At 41.6% G+C, this 14710-nt stretch overlaps 1 protein-coding gene across 1 annotated transcript in view; it reads right to left on the bottom strand.

Annotated features, from left to right (window-relative positions):
• IMPG2 (interphotoreceptor matrix proteoglycan 2) overlaps positions 1–13858 on the bottom strand; it is a 61948-nt gene extending 48090 nt beyond the window's left edge. Inside the window, exons 1-3 of the mRNA XM_075105200.1 lie at positions 12517–13858; positions 10985–11245; positions 387–553 (exon numbers count right to left, since the gene is read on the bottom strand). Of these exons, the coding sequence (XP_074961301.1) occupies positions 387–553; positions 10985–11245; positions 12517–12595 (507 nt within the window). The 5' untranslated portion in view covers positions 12596–13858. The remainder of the gene's footprint in view (positions 1–386; positions 554–10984; positions 11246–12516) is intronic.
• Positions 13859–14710: the final 852 nt, after the last annotated feature.

Here is a 14710-nt window from a genome sequence, read left to right as displayed (position 1 = left end):
CTGCTTTGAAGAGCCATTTGAGCCAAAGGCATCTCCATGTGCAGTTCAGAGCAGGAAGGCTGCTGCGTGCCACAGAGGGCAACGTGCCACAGCCTGCCTTGTGTCATGCTGCCTTTTCAGACAAAGGGTCTAGACATCATCTACTTGCCAGGAACATACTTATTGAAGACAACATTCTCTTCATCATCATTGCTTTTCCCTCCGTCAAATCAGCTACAACTTTGTTTGTGGAAGTGATCTCGGAACTATGGATCCAAGAGCTGGGACACTTATGCCAGCCCATTTTAAGTGCTCCACGTGACTGCCTGCCGTAGGCCAAGCTGCATGTTACAGTGGGACGTTATGCCCTTGCTCATAAGAAAACACCAGCCAAACGCTGCACCCACCTTCACAATCAGGCTCCGGTGCTCCTCAGACTGACTGAAGTTCGTGCCTATTTCAAAGATACTCATCGTTCCTTCCTCACAGAGGCTCATCCAGGTGTGATATTCTTCACGCTCTGGCAGTCTATCCCAGAATGTCTTGAAGACCTCCCAGACTGTTTCTTGACACACTGAAGGCATAAGAAAGGTCTGGTGTTAGTACAACAGGAGTGCTTCCATCGCTTGGGTGGCCAGAATAATATTGTCCAAACATCACATGCTTTTCAGTACATTAGTATATAGAATACAGTGACTATACACTTACATGTAAACGGGTAAGGCATTGAAGGGACTGTGTATTGGGTTTGCGTGGCAAGGTTTTGGTGGCAGGGGGGCTACAGGGGTGGCTTCTGTGACAAGATGCCAGAAGCTTCCCCCATGTCCAATACAGCCAGTGCCAGCCAGCTCCAAGATGGTCCCACGTCTAGCCAAGGCCGAGCCCATCAGCGACAGTGGCAGAGCCTCTGGGATAACGTATTTAAAAAGGGGGAACAACAACAAAAAAAAGATCCAGCACAATTACAGCCGGAGAGAGGAGTAAGAATATTCGAGAGAAACAGCCCTGCAGACACCAAGGTCAGTGAAGGAGGGGGAGGAGGTGCTCCAGGCACCAGAGCAGAGATTCCGCTGCAGCCTGTGGTGAAGACCATGGTGAGGCAGGCTGTGCCCCTGCAGCCCAGAGGTTACTGGTAGAGCAGAGATCCACCTGCAGCCTGTGGAGGACCCCACACTGGAGCAGGTGGATACATCCAAAGAAGGGTCCTGGCAGGACCTGTGGCCCCATGGAGAGAGGAGCCCACACTGGAGCAGGTTTTCTGTCAGGACTTGTGGCCCTGTGGGGGACCCACACTGGAGCAGTCTGTTCCTGAAGGACTGCACCCTATGGAAGGGACCCACGCTGCAGCAGTTTGTGAAGAGACAGAAGTTCATGGAGGACTGTCTCCCATGGAGCAACCCCACATTGGAGCAGGGGAAGAGTGTGAGGAGTCCTCCCCCTGCAGACAAAGGAGCAGCAGAGTCAACATGTGAGGAACTGAGCAGAACGCCCATTCTCTGTCACCCTGCACCACTCCAAGGCGAGGAGGCAGTAGAGAATTCAGGAGAAAAGTTAAGCCCATGAAGAAGGGAGGCGTGAGGGGGAAAGTGTTTTAAGATTTAGGTTTTTTCTCATTATCCTACTCTGATTAAATCAACTTTCTCCAAGTCAAGTCTGTTTTGCCTGTGACTAATTTATGAGTGAACCCTCCCGGTCCTTATCTTGACCCATAAGTCTTTCACTATATTTCCTCTCCCTTGTCCAGCTGAGGAGGGAGAGCGATAGAGCAGCTTTGGGGGGCACCTGGCATCTAGCCAGGGTCAAGCCACCACAGACTGACAGTGAAGGTCTGGTGGGTCTTCCACACTCATACTACTTCCCTCCCTGATTTTATTTTTTTTTACTGAAGTAATTAATTACTTCATTAAAGAAAAAAAAAAAAGAGAGCAAGAGAGAGTGCACTTGCCTGCTAACAACCATCAAGAACAACAGTATTTTCATGGAATGAAACTGCCCTTGTTCAATGGGTCAAATTTTTAGAAAATTTAGAAAACCTAAAGAGTATGGAAAATGTCCTCACAGAAAGTAGAGCTGGAGCTTAATTCATAAGAATGATAGTTGCACTGATCAAAGCTTTAGAGTCTCAGTTGGTTACAGTTCCTTTGGACTCACCTTTATACTGAATTTAAAATAAGTTTCAGAAATAATAATTGCATTAATAATTTGAAAAACAAGGCAGGATGACGACACAACAACATAATACGCTAAGAAATAAGTCAATCTCCAACCTTACTGCATGTATGCGCAGAGAAAGAACTAGACATCTCTGAACAGATAGTCTGCAAATTAAGGGTTAAATTATCTTGTACTATGGTCAGTAACCTCCTTATCTTGCACGTGCTCTTTGCCAGTCAGAGCAGTTGGTCACATAACGCTCAAGCGAGAACCTCTCTGTGACCCAGGATAACTGGAAGAAAGGAAGATTTATAGGATTTTCCTTGTGTCCTGGAAAAGAACAACGTTAAAAGGAGAACAACTCTCAAAATCACTTGCAGCAGATGCCAGCTCAGAGTAGTAGCAGACAAACCTGCTTTTTGGCCTTAATCAGATTTCACTACTTTATATATACACACAGTTCAGCAGAGGAATGCTTTGCATCCAGAGAAAGTCCTGACGTCATAAGCAAGACCCTACAGGAGGCTGACCATGAATCTATCTTTGGAAAGTCATTTTCTTCCATCAGCTTGAAAATACACTCCAGGCTGCCAAAACCAGTACCTTACTGCTAGTGCTTCTTGATACTCTGTATTCTGAATTCCAAAATCGCTTAAATGTACTTGTGTAAAACTTAACACATAGATCACATACGGAAACATACCTTCATTCAACCAAGAGATGGACATTTTTCTTAAGTTCAAAGGCTTTATAAACACCACCCTTAAGGAACTCTTTCACCTGCAGTAGCACCCTTAAAGCTTAGCTGATTCTGGCATGCTGGATGGCACCATGCAGAAAAAGTTCTTTTCTCCACCCCGAATTTCAGTTTATCAGAGCAGTTGAGACCAATTCTACATTGTGGAAGTCTACAGATACACAGATCTCTCTCATTTCCGTGCCACACTCCTGACAGCTTTCCTACGCAGAGATTAGTCTTGTAGCTCATCTGATAGGTATGACTAGAGAAGAATACAGTCCTCAAACTCTGCATGATTAACTGTCAGTAGTATATCACTACTCTAGCACCCCTCCAGCTTCCAGGTAGTTAACCTTTTCTGTAAAGAACAGTAATTGGGTAAAGAGTATGGGAGATGCTTCCAATCAGTTTTGCTTATGCATCTTTATTAATCAGGAATAAATAGCCAAATTTACAAGCATCCATCCATCCACCCTCTCACCCCTCAAGCTATGTTTGCTTCCTCAGCAGCTGAGGAAGCAAACACTTTGACGCAGGGACCACATTTCCATATGACCTCTGCACAGACCTCAGTGAAGCCATAATCCTGCTCTGGGATTTCTGGATCCTGCTGGAGTACTAATAAGCTTCCTGAAGCAGAATAACATCTGTAGTATCCTCTCTACCATCCCACCTGTAAGAGCTGGAAAAGACCAGGAAAAGACCCAAGTCTAGTTTCAAACCCAGAAGCCTACACTAAGGAATACCACTCGCTCTCATTTCTTTTGGCTGTACTTGTACCCTGCAATCTGACTAAGGGATCTTTCACTCCAGGTGCAACATTGCACAGCAGCAATGCTGCAAAGAGATTACTCCCTGTGTCTGGGATAAGTCTTCAGCAGGCTATCAGTGAGAGATGAAGCCATGGCAGTAGCCTGCAAACAGATTGCAGTGGCACTGTCTAATCCTACAGTTTTCAAATGGCAAAGGACTGGCTTTCTCATTGACAGTAATTGGCAGTAATAATTGAAGGCAGTTTTCCTTAATGCTCTTAAATAAGTTTAATCTTTTTTTAAAATAAATGTGATGAGACAGTGTCTTGCCTGAATACAAGCTGCTGCTGTATGAACAATTGTCCCAATCAGCTCCCAATAGATTAAGGATTTGTTGTGTGTCCTTTCATTTGGGATTAGACACCCAACTGAATTCCAATCCCAAAGGCTTTGTGCCATCTGTGGGCTCCAACTCCATTAATCAGATCTAAGCGGCCACAACAGGGTCATATTTTCTGTGGAATGAGGAAAGGGAATGTGGATAAGGAGTCACATTCTGTCCTCTCCAGCCTGTGTCTCATTGAGCAGTTTCCACTACAGTGAGCAGCAACAAATTGGACAATATGGTGTAAATTGCTTCCATATTCAGAAGGCAAAGGCTGGTCCATTTCTTTCTCCCTAGTAGTCTAAGAGTTTGTTAGTTCTGACACACAGGGAGAGATTAAAAACTCCAGGCAAACATCTACCACAACTGCCATTTAAACACTTCTGTTAGCCTTGCCCAGGAAACTGCATCCTCAGCCATGGTGACCTGCTTGCCACAGTCACCCCGCGACCTTGTTGACACGTGGTCCGTCTTGTCATTGTCCTGTTTATTCCAACTGGTCAGTTTGTAAAGCAGGGGATTGCTTTGCAGGATAACAAATCCAGGTTGTAAGGGCTCAATGCAAGAACCATCCTCAAGCGTGCTTACCTCTATGGTGTTCAAGGGCAAATTCATAGCCTGGCTAAGATAAGGAACAATTTTGTTTCAGTCTCTCTTTCTCATATGCCTTTTCAATGTTTCACAGTTAGATGAGAGTTGTCAGTATAAGCACAGCAAAAGAACAACAAAGTTTATACAGTGTGGTTCAAATCACACTTATGTAAAGAGACAAGCATGATTCTATCTCCCATCTCTCCTTCAGGTAAGTTGAAAAGGGAGCCAGAACTGGCTTCACTGACGTGGCCACCCAGGGAACTGAAGAGGCACCTCCCTCACAGCGCGTTTGAGTTCCATAATAAATGTGATTAAGCTTCTTTTAACTTGAAGGTGGAGCCCACCCCTGTGGCAGGTTTTTGACTATCTGCTGGCCAGGGAGTTTTTCAAAGTTCCTTATCAACCAGTTCTTGAGAACTCCCATATAAGAAAAATGTGGTTTTTGTAACTGGATTATAAGCATTCTGAGACTCTGTAGATAAAACCTGGAGACATCAAAATGTAAAAAAAGTTAAACAGAACTTGACTGGAAGCTTCAGTAAATAACTATATTTTACTGTATAAAAATAATTCACTATCCTTTCTGACCTTCCAGAAATTTACCAGTATCTGTGCCACATTATACTATCTACAATTGTTGACAATAAATGAAGCAACTTTTGACTAATATTTAAAATAGCAACTCCTTGAAACCAAAATAGAAAATGAGAGGGCTGGGGGGAAATCGCAAACAGGCCTACCAGTAAGCTTTTTGACTAGCAATACAACTTTGAATTTTAAAAAGGAAATGTCTAAAGTAGATAGGGAATGGGAAAAAAACTGCAACATCAGAGCTTACAATAAATTGACAGGAGCCCAACAGTTCAGAGTTATGGCTGAAACCGCTTGCTTAGTACAGTATGCTGTGTTAACATACTCCAATTAGTAAGTAAAATAATTCCACTCTACAGACTTTGTGTGACAATCTTTCCCGGAATTATGTTTCTAAGACTAGCTGCAAAATCCTTGAAAACCAGCCAGCCAAGCAGCCAGCGCTGCCAGCAGCAGGAAGGAATGGCTGGGCAGACCCAGCAGTGCTGACACATGCCACCTGAACAGCAAATCAGCCCTCAGGGCACGTGAGAAGAAACTGTCTTTATGGCTAGATCTCACACCAAACTTTCACTAGCCTGCTACAGGGGTAGCCACAGGCACAGATATATGGGACAGCATTAGCAATACCAGGCCCTGGAGAAGATAGGATTTGCGATGAGGCCTCTAATCCCCAGCAAACAATACTGATTAAAAGCATCACAAAATCGAGATCAATCTTTTAAGGCAGCAAGCTAAGAGCCTTGAAGCTACACGTGGGTGGGAAGGTAAGCTCCTCTAGAAAATTACTTCCTTCATCCCATGGCTGCAGTAATAAATAACTTGTATTTTAGTGTTAACTGATCTCTCGGCTACTTTGCAATTTTCCTCTGAATAATTCAAATGCTAAAAAATGAAGGCTTATGAGATAAAGAAAGGCTCCCTCCTACAGAGATGCAATCATTCCAGCTGTCTACAGGAAAGTAAGTAGGTATGCAGAAGACGTGTAACTGACTGACGCAATCAACCAGAATTCAAACCAAGAATGCAAACGAGAATGCTTGTTCTGCAGTTTTTCCCCAAAGTACATTTTGCATGTATACACTATACTTTGTATGTACTCCATCCTGAAATGCCTCAGATTAGAAGTCACCTAACTCATCACTGAGATAATCATCTTCAAGGTGACAGAGGAGGTAGGAAAAATTGAACGATCGGCATATTTGGCCAAGACCCTTGTGCAAAATTCCACTTGAGCAAAGCTTCTAGGTACTTAAAGTAGGCAAGGTCTTGACTTTTAAAGGCCACCATATGTTTCAAAGGCTGCTTCAGAAAGCCAGGCATAGTAAGACAGTGTGAATCCCAGCATATCTACTCTGGACGCTGAAAGGCCCAGCCCTTGGGAGCTTATCTGCTTCAAATGCAGTGTTTATGCTGAAGTAATACTTACAAATAATAGATAATATCCTGAAAAGCTTAAGATAAATTGTATTTCAGCAAAAAAAAATACACATAGGCAGGCACATTCTCTTTTCAGTCCTATAAATCTGCAGGAAGGGGTGAAAAAAGTTTATTTTAAGCTTCCTTTCCTAAAGAATTTATCATTGTTTTCAAAACCTCAAGCTATGGCCTGTGATGAGATGATCTCTCTCTCTCTCTCCCCCTCAAACTCTCCTGTATGGCTACCTCTCATGCACCTGGGTAGGATACAGTGCCTTTGTGGCTCCAGCTTTACCATTCAGGATGCATTTATCTCTCAAATGAGAGACAATTAGCCTATTACACTCAGTCTGTCCTCATGGATTTCTGAGGTTAACAGAAGGGGCACCACATGACAGCACTAGGCACCTAGTAGAGGGTAGGGTGGCTTTCTGGCCATTTGTGTAAGTGGGTGGTGCTGGAGTTTAATCCCAGTTAAATCTCATTAGTGCTTCTTAAGAGTTGAATCATGTACAGTGGCCAGGAGCACTGAATCAGACTGAATATTCTATTCTGAGGCAACATGAAGTCAACTCCTCCTAACAATTTCTGCACAACTGAATAGCTCAATTGTAATGGGTTTTGATAAAGAGTGCAGCAACCCTTAAACAATATACACAACAAGCCAGGATTTTAAATTAAAATAGTTGAATGTGAATCGGCTAATCCACATGAAAGATTTTTTTCTTTAACCACTAAACTCTAGCATATAAACTATTCTCACCAGTAATATGTCAGTAACTGCAAAAGAGTGCCTTTCATGGGAAAAGTAAAGTTTTTTAGTAGCATATGCTGACATATAAAAATTCAAATGTAGAGGAAGACAGGACTAGACCTCCTACAAATGAACTTCAGAAATATATTGGCTGAGTATGAGCTTCTCATAGTAAGTGCCAAGGATGAGGGGGAAACAAGGAGAAAAGGCTTACTCAGCCAGGCATATTTATTGTATGCTTCTTTAGCCAGGTACTTTTTATGACTTTTAACTGATTGCGTTCACCATTGTTCAACAAGATTTGAATAGTTTGTAACAGTCAGCATCAAATCGAAACTTCACTCTTAAATCTGTCCATGTGCAGAACATCATTATTTCTAACACTTCAGTAAATAGATTTCAAGTGGCCAAAGAAAGGGGAAATGAGAAAGCTCAGTGCTACGCCCAAGATTACCAAATCTAGGGATTATAATCATACATAGAACTTCATTCCTGAAAAATAACTTTTATTCTTTCCAAAGTTTAAAAACATCCTTGTCTCTCATCAGCTATGACACACTAGAATACAGCCTACTTCCTTCTTTAGTCAGTATCTTTAAACACTCCAGATTTCCAGCTTCACCTGAAGCTTTGGCTGACAAAAACGTTTCTGGCAGAGATATTATCCGATCTAGTCACGTGAAAAGATGATGTACTCCCTCACTCACATACACTGAATTGTTTGAGAGAGTGGATCGCAGTAGGATAAAATGCAAACAGAATTTAGGACAACTAGCCACCAGAGTAACGACATCTCTGAGGTGACAAAGAGCAGCAGTATTAACCCTGAGCCATGGTGTCAAAATCCAGCAGCCTTTGTTTCACCCAATTAACAAGCATAGGATAGGGAAATAGTGCAAGCACACAACAGTGCAAGCCATGCAACCTACATAAATTCCTTATAACTTTTATATATCAGTGAATATGTTCAAGCCTTTGCCATCCTACACAGGAAAAATGGTGTGCAAAAATCCCTAGTTACCTGCAGGATCAAGTTTATTGTCACTGCAGTAACGTTGTCCTTTATACATATTTGTTTAAGGTCACGCAAATTCAACAATGAAGTAGAAAGGAAGTGGAGAAACACAGAAACTTCCTTCTATGTTAATAAGACCCAATTTTTCCTAATATGCCAACAGTCTGGGGAGGGGAAGAAACATATTGCCTGCGTCAGCTTACTATTTCCATGGTGTTTAGTAAATCCTTATCTTGTGTCTGGCTAATTCAGTTTCCAAGCTTATTACAATCCTCAGCCACCTACCAGCAATTTACACCAAAGGAAACCGACAGATTCACTGAATTGTCTACATGACGTAACTGGTCCTGACAGACTTTTGGTCTGAGCAGGTATAGCTATTTTTCATTCAATAGTTTTTATTTGATGGGGGCTTGGGCTACCATCTCCCTGTCAGCAGTGAAGAACATCATTATTCACAATCAACATTACCACATACAGCACACTCACTGTCTGAAATCCCACTATTAGGTTTCCACAAAATCTGTTTTGTGAAACCTCCAGCTGCCCACTGGACGTACTTTGTGTTCATCGCAGCAGTCCAGCTATGAGCCACCACTAGATTTACACGACTCTTCCAGCAGGAACCATTACATTACTACCATTTAAAAGGACACGTGTTAAAAACAGTATTGAAACCATCCTTTCCAGAGAAAGTATGGGATATTAAAGTCATTCCTTACCTCAACAGATACAGAAAAAAAACCCAACGCAGACTGAGATTGACAAAAAATCAACAGATTCTGTGTACCTTCGTGTTTACTCCCTTGTGGGGTCAGTTATTTTTCTAATCACTGATAGTAGCTGGTCTCTGAGTGCTGAACAGTAACCACACTCTTTCCTAGGATTATTTTATTGACAGCGCAGAGACAAGAAAGTCCATCTCACTATTCTATGGCTGCACTGATTCAGGGAGCTAGTAAAAACATGGTTTCAAGAAAAAGATGGTATATCATTAAATAACACTCAAGGAACAGCTTTACTGTGAATGAAAGTAACAGCATCATCAACTGTCACTTACCTCGAGTGCATTTACTCAGGATGTGATTAACTAGACATCACCAAATACTTGTGGTGCAGCTGCTAACAGAATGAAGGTGCCAAATTGCTTGAACCAGACCTTGCTTGTCTTGCTGCTAGTGAAAGTCACCTCTGCTACTTGCAGAGATCTTTTCCTACGTTTTTAAATTAAAAGTGTTAAGGGCATAGAAGTGCTAAGGGCATAGCATCTCTGCTCAAGAAATCCTTGAGGATTGCGGCAGCCATAAGTCCCGTAGGGAAGCAGATGGACTAGGTGGATTTTTAGTTTAACATAGGACTACTAAGTTCTAACTAAGCTTTTACAACCTAATTTACAGATCTTCCTTCTTCTTTACCACTCACACTTTTGGTTACTTGGTATTGCCCTTCCATACTGCTGTTACAGATAACTGAGGGGTGACCGCAGTTAAAGCGCATAATATGGAATCATTCTGAGCAAAACAAAGAATAGTTGAGTGTTACGAGGTTACAAGAAGCTTGCAAAGCCTTTCAAACTGTCTGTATCATCAACATCAACATCCCTTGCAATCCGGGCACAATCCATATTTGAATGAGGCTCTGATCCCATAATTCCACTTTTTTTCTCCAAATACATTCTTTTCGTTTCTTTTTACACAGGCACTCAGCAACTTCTCGTTTTAAATGTTTTTCACTGCTTTAAGTGAATAAACTAGTTACCGGGTGAGTTTCTTCTATAGGCACTCAAAAAAGTCTCATTAAACATGTGTGTCTGAACACCTTTCCTTCTCCTTTAGGTGACAGCTGCTCTTTCTTTTTCACTAATTATGTACAAACACGTTAAGACCCTATGAATTGTTTGAATGCTACAATGCAGAGACACACAAATACCAGAAAGTGCTGCAGGACCTCGATGCCCCATTCCAATGCTGTCAGACAGAAGGGTTAAAATACATCATATTGCTGTATTATTTCATCACATGAAAGAAGCTGTTACTGGAAATATTTCAGGTTTTCAGAGAAAGCTCTGTCACACCAACTTCTACATCTTAAAAGACAGGCTTCACCCCTATTGTACTACAGGTGGATACACAGAGGTTGGCTTTCTAGACAAGAGAACATACTATGCTTTGCACAACCAGCCACAGTCAAGTGTCACATGGCTGAGACACCAATCTCAGACATGAATCCTTTCTGGAAGATCTGTCAGTGAATTTTGCTAGCGCTGAAGAACACTAAATAGAAACAAGCTCTGTCATTTAGCTAACCTGTACATAACACCTATTTTCCTTTGGATTCAAAGTATTCTATGAGAAAGGATGAGTAATTATTGAACACCAACTGTGGTTTCAGGGACTGAAAGTTTGTATGATATGTATGTGTAAGCAGGTGGTTTTTTAGCTCAGAACAGCTCTCATAAGGAAGACTATCACAGAAAGTTAAGTTTCTTGGGTAACAATGTGTTTCCTGTGGCCTGGTATTTATTATGTTTAAAAGCTTAATGCATTTTTTTTAATAAATAAACGTTCTTTATTAATTACCCATGAGACATACAGTCACTTACCTCTGAGCCTGAAATATTTCAGATGGTTGGCAATAGCCTGCTCAACAGATTCATCAGGGCAGATCTTAACTCCACTGGGAAACAGAATGGACCGCTTCCTTCGTAACAGCAAATGCTTGTTGACCTGTTCAGCCTTCACGATGCCATTAAGCTTTTTCAACTCAGGAGGCTGAGAAGGGTTTGCCAACTGCCAGCCACTGAGCTGAGGGGCTGGTGACTTGTCTTTAGCCTGTCCTCCTTCTGTAGCTGAAAAACCTTCTGCTGTAAAATTAAAACCACACATAAATTTCTCAGATGAGATAGTGATGCGATCATCTCATGTATCTTAATGCCATTGCTCTGGTCTCTGAAGGACATAACTGTATGACTGTACTGTTATAAACAGCCTTAAGCTCTTTACAGCATCTCATCAAATGATAACATAACCTAAAGCCCTAACCCTTTGAATGCTAATGTTCTGTGTTTGAATTCCCTTCTGTGGTTGGCTTGTTTGATGAATAAATATGTACTTAGAAGCTTTCAGGGCCAGGAATGAAATAAGTTATTAATTAATTAATAAGTCCCCTTATTCCACACTTTCTTTCCACAAGAAACGTTTATATCCCTTGCATCAAGAAAGCTGCTTGAATCGACAACTTGCAAACACACCTTTCACCACGATGAGACAGGTCCCTACCCCACTGCAGTGGGGACAAAAACGGCTCATCAGCTTTAGCTTTTTTTTTTTAAAAATTCTGCCTTACGCTAGTTGTTCACATCACTCTAGAGGAAACATTACAGCTGAGGGGAGAATGTGTCTGTCTGGTTTTAGTCTGACCATCTAATTCTCTATCCTCCACAGTCAGCAGTCAGCTGATCTGAAATTAGTTAATTCAACTTTCACTTTTTCCCCAGGAAACATGACTGAAGAAAGATCACAATGAATCATTTATTAGAGAAAGAACAGTAATAACTGCACGGCCTTTTTCATCCCACAGAATATGAGCTTATTCTGCAACCTCAAAGTCAATAGCACCTTTGACTTTGACGACTGAAAGAGGAACATGGTTATTTTGATGGTGTATTAATAGTCAGCTCTAATGCACAAGGCCACCACCAGACGGTACATCAGAGGGAGAAGGGAACAACAAAAGAGGTCACTAAGACAACAGCCCACTCTTTACCCAAACTGACACATCTTCAGCATGCACAAGCAGAAGACAGAACCTCAATTTTTAAGATTTAATACAAAACTATTAAAGAAATAAAGCACCAAGTAACAAACGTACAGTATTTACTGTCTCTCAAAATTTGAAAAACTTGCCTCCCATAGCTACAATCTACACCCAAAACAACACAAATATACAGTAATAACTCCTGGAAATCACCGTTAAATACTCCATATTTACACTGATATCATGGCACAGATTTGACTAAACATTCCTCTGTATTAGTCCCCATTGTTGCAAATTAAAGCAAAGCGGTATTTTTATTTCTACGCTCTGCCGTAGGCAAACTTTGAAAACAAGAATATGAATAAGATTCTGCCTTACCTGAAACTATTTGAAGATCACCTTTAATCATTCCCAAAACTGAAGAGCAAAGAAAGATTTTCCAAATGAAGCCAAACATACTTATTTGTGTAAAAAAAAAAAAAAAAAGCAGTATGCAAGAAAAAGAGAAGAAAATCCCTTTTAGCAAAAGAGCTGTTGCCTTTAACGTATCCTTGAAACAACCAAGAGCATTACCCGTCTTGAAAATGTCTTGATGTCACATATAATTATCTTTGGAAAAAACATTAGGTAAAAAAAGCCAGCCAAGCCATCCTGGGAATATTCTTTTCAAGGACAGTATTCCACTTTAGTGAAGAAACAAGAAAAGGTGATGGAAGTAAACTCCTTGGAGCTAGCAGATGGACTGAGACAATTTTTTAATTTTAATCTGGCCAGCTAAGCTCTTTACCAGAGCTTGTCATACCATTACCAGACAGTCCAAACAAGGACAGCACCTTTCACATTTAATTAACCATGTTTTTTCATTGGCCCTTCAATTTCTGCCCTTCTTTAAAATCTTGCTGACCACAAAACATCAGGGGGAGCATGCCAGTCTGGAGTGGAAGATCCCAGCGTGCTTGTCTTCTGCTTGTACAAATACACGTATCTAAAAATGCCCTGACTCGTTGAAACACCAATACATATGTAGGTAACACCTCAGCAGCCTTCCTGTAGGACTGTTTCTTCTGGTGACAGAGCTAATTCAGCCCTGCTGCCCAAGCCTGTGCTAAAGCAGAAAAGCTTGTGCTATTACACCACTGTCCCTCGCATCCCAGAAGAAGTGCTTCCCCCACAGGTAACGCCAGGGAAAGTTGCAGTTCTTTCATCTCTGTTCAGGTATTATCTGACATGAGCATTAGGAAGAAATTAGTACAGCTACCTGAAGAGATGATCAGCTAAGAACAGCTGCAGAAGGACAGAGGGCAGGAAAGCAGCAGCAATCTCTGCTCCCCTCCTGTCCAGGGTCAGCTCATTGCGGAAACGTGTATGGAAGCAGTCCTGCAGTGGCAGACGGCGTTCGGATCGCTAGAAAAAACCCATCGCGGCTGTCTCCTGGGTGGTGTTAACTCAGGACTTGCTGTTACCGGTTCAGATCAATCTGAGCAAACGGCTGCTTTGTCTGGAGTGACTATTTTTGGTAGTGGTTTTGCATAAATATTTCAAAGCTGGATTCCCAAGGCTTCCCAGATGACAGTCTGCAGAGCATTTACAAAGAGCTCCTTAGGTATACAGTGCTGACTCCTCTCTTCTAGCTGCTCAGCTGAACTCCAACAACTCAGATCACGCTGGTAATTCCTGATATTACACAGAGGACACTCACAGGAATCAAATAAAGCCACCTTTGTTTTTTGGCTCTGTCTTCCGACATAGACTCCGGTAGGTATTTTTCAAAACAATAACGTATTTCCCTTGGTTTTTCAACAAAGCTACTAAACTACACTTTAAGTTAAACCACTGAGCTGCTCCGACACTCCCAAACAGTTTTCTTAGAATCAGACATTTTGGATCTATCAAACCAGCAGCATTCACGTAGGTTGGTTCTGTCAAGCTAACTACAATACTGGCAGCAGCACCAAGTGCAATACACCACACTGGAGCTGTAAATTGAACAATCCTGATGATAGGAGGCACAGGAACAACACTACACTGGTGCTCATAAACTGTTTCAAAATCCTACTCTACCTCTCTAGGTAGACAGAGCAACTTTTGAGGCTAGCTCAGGTACCTTTATTACAATCCTGGATTCAACAACCCAGACCAGCCTTTTTTTTTTTTAATCCTCGGCAGAGACTGGTGCTTTCAATGCCATGAATGCTTCAAGAACGCATGACAACTAATCCTTTTTGAGAGAAAATTCTCAGAATACACATGCTTCAGTGAGAGTATGAAACCCAATTAAAAGTTTTCCTGGAGAGCCTTCAGATTTATGGCATTGCTGGTTTTTTCATCAGCAAAGTACTTAAAGGCACTCAGAATGTGAATAGTGTAACTACCTGCTTTATATCTCTGTCAAAATCTGTTTCCTATGGTATGGCTATATCAGCTTCTGTGTGATAAAATATTTTAAGCTTTTAAATTCAGTTTCACTGGTATTGGTTCAAGCTATCAATTCTAAATTCAACACTGATTTCAGCACTGAAATTTAGATTTGCAACAGCTGAAAATCTCCTACACTTACAGCAAAATGTGCAAC

The sequence above is a fragment of the Phalacrocorax aristotelis genome, chromosome 1, assembly GCF_949628215.1.
Source record: "Phalacrocorax aristotelis chromosome 1, bGulAri2.1, whole genome shotgun sequence".
In the NCBI taxonomy this organism is placed as follows: domain Eukaryota; kingdom Metazoa; phylum Chordata; class Aves; order Suliformes; family Phalacrocoracidae; genus Phalacrocorax; species Phalacrocorax aristotelis.
This window is presented reverse-complemented; position numbering and strand designations above follow the sequence as displayed.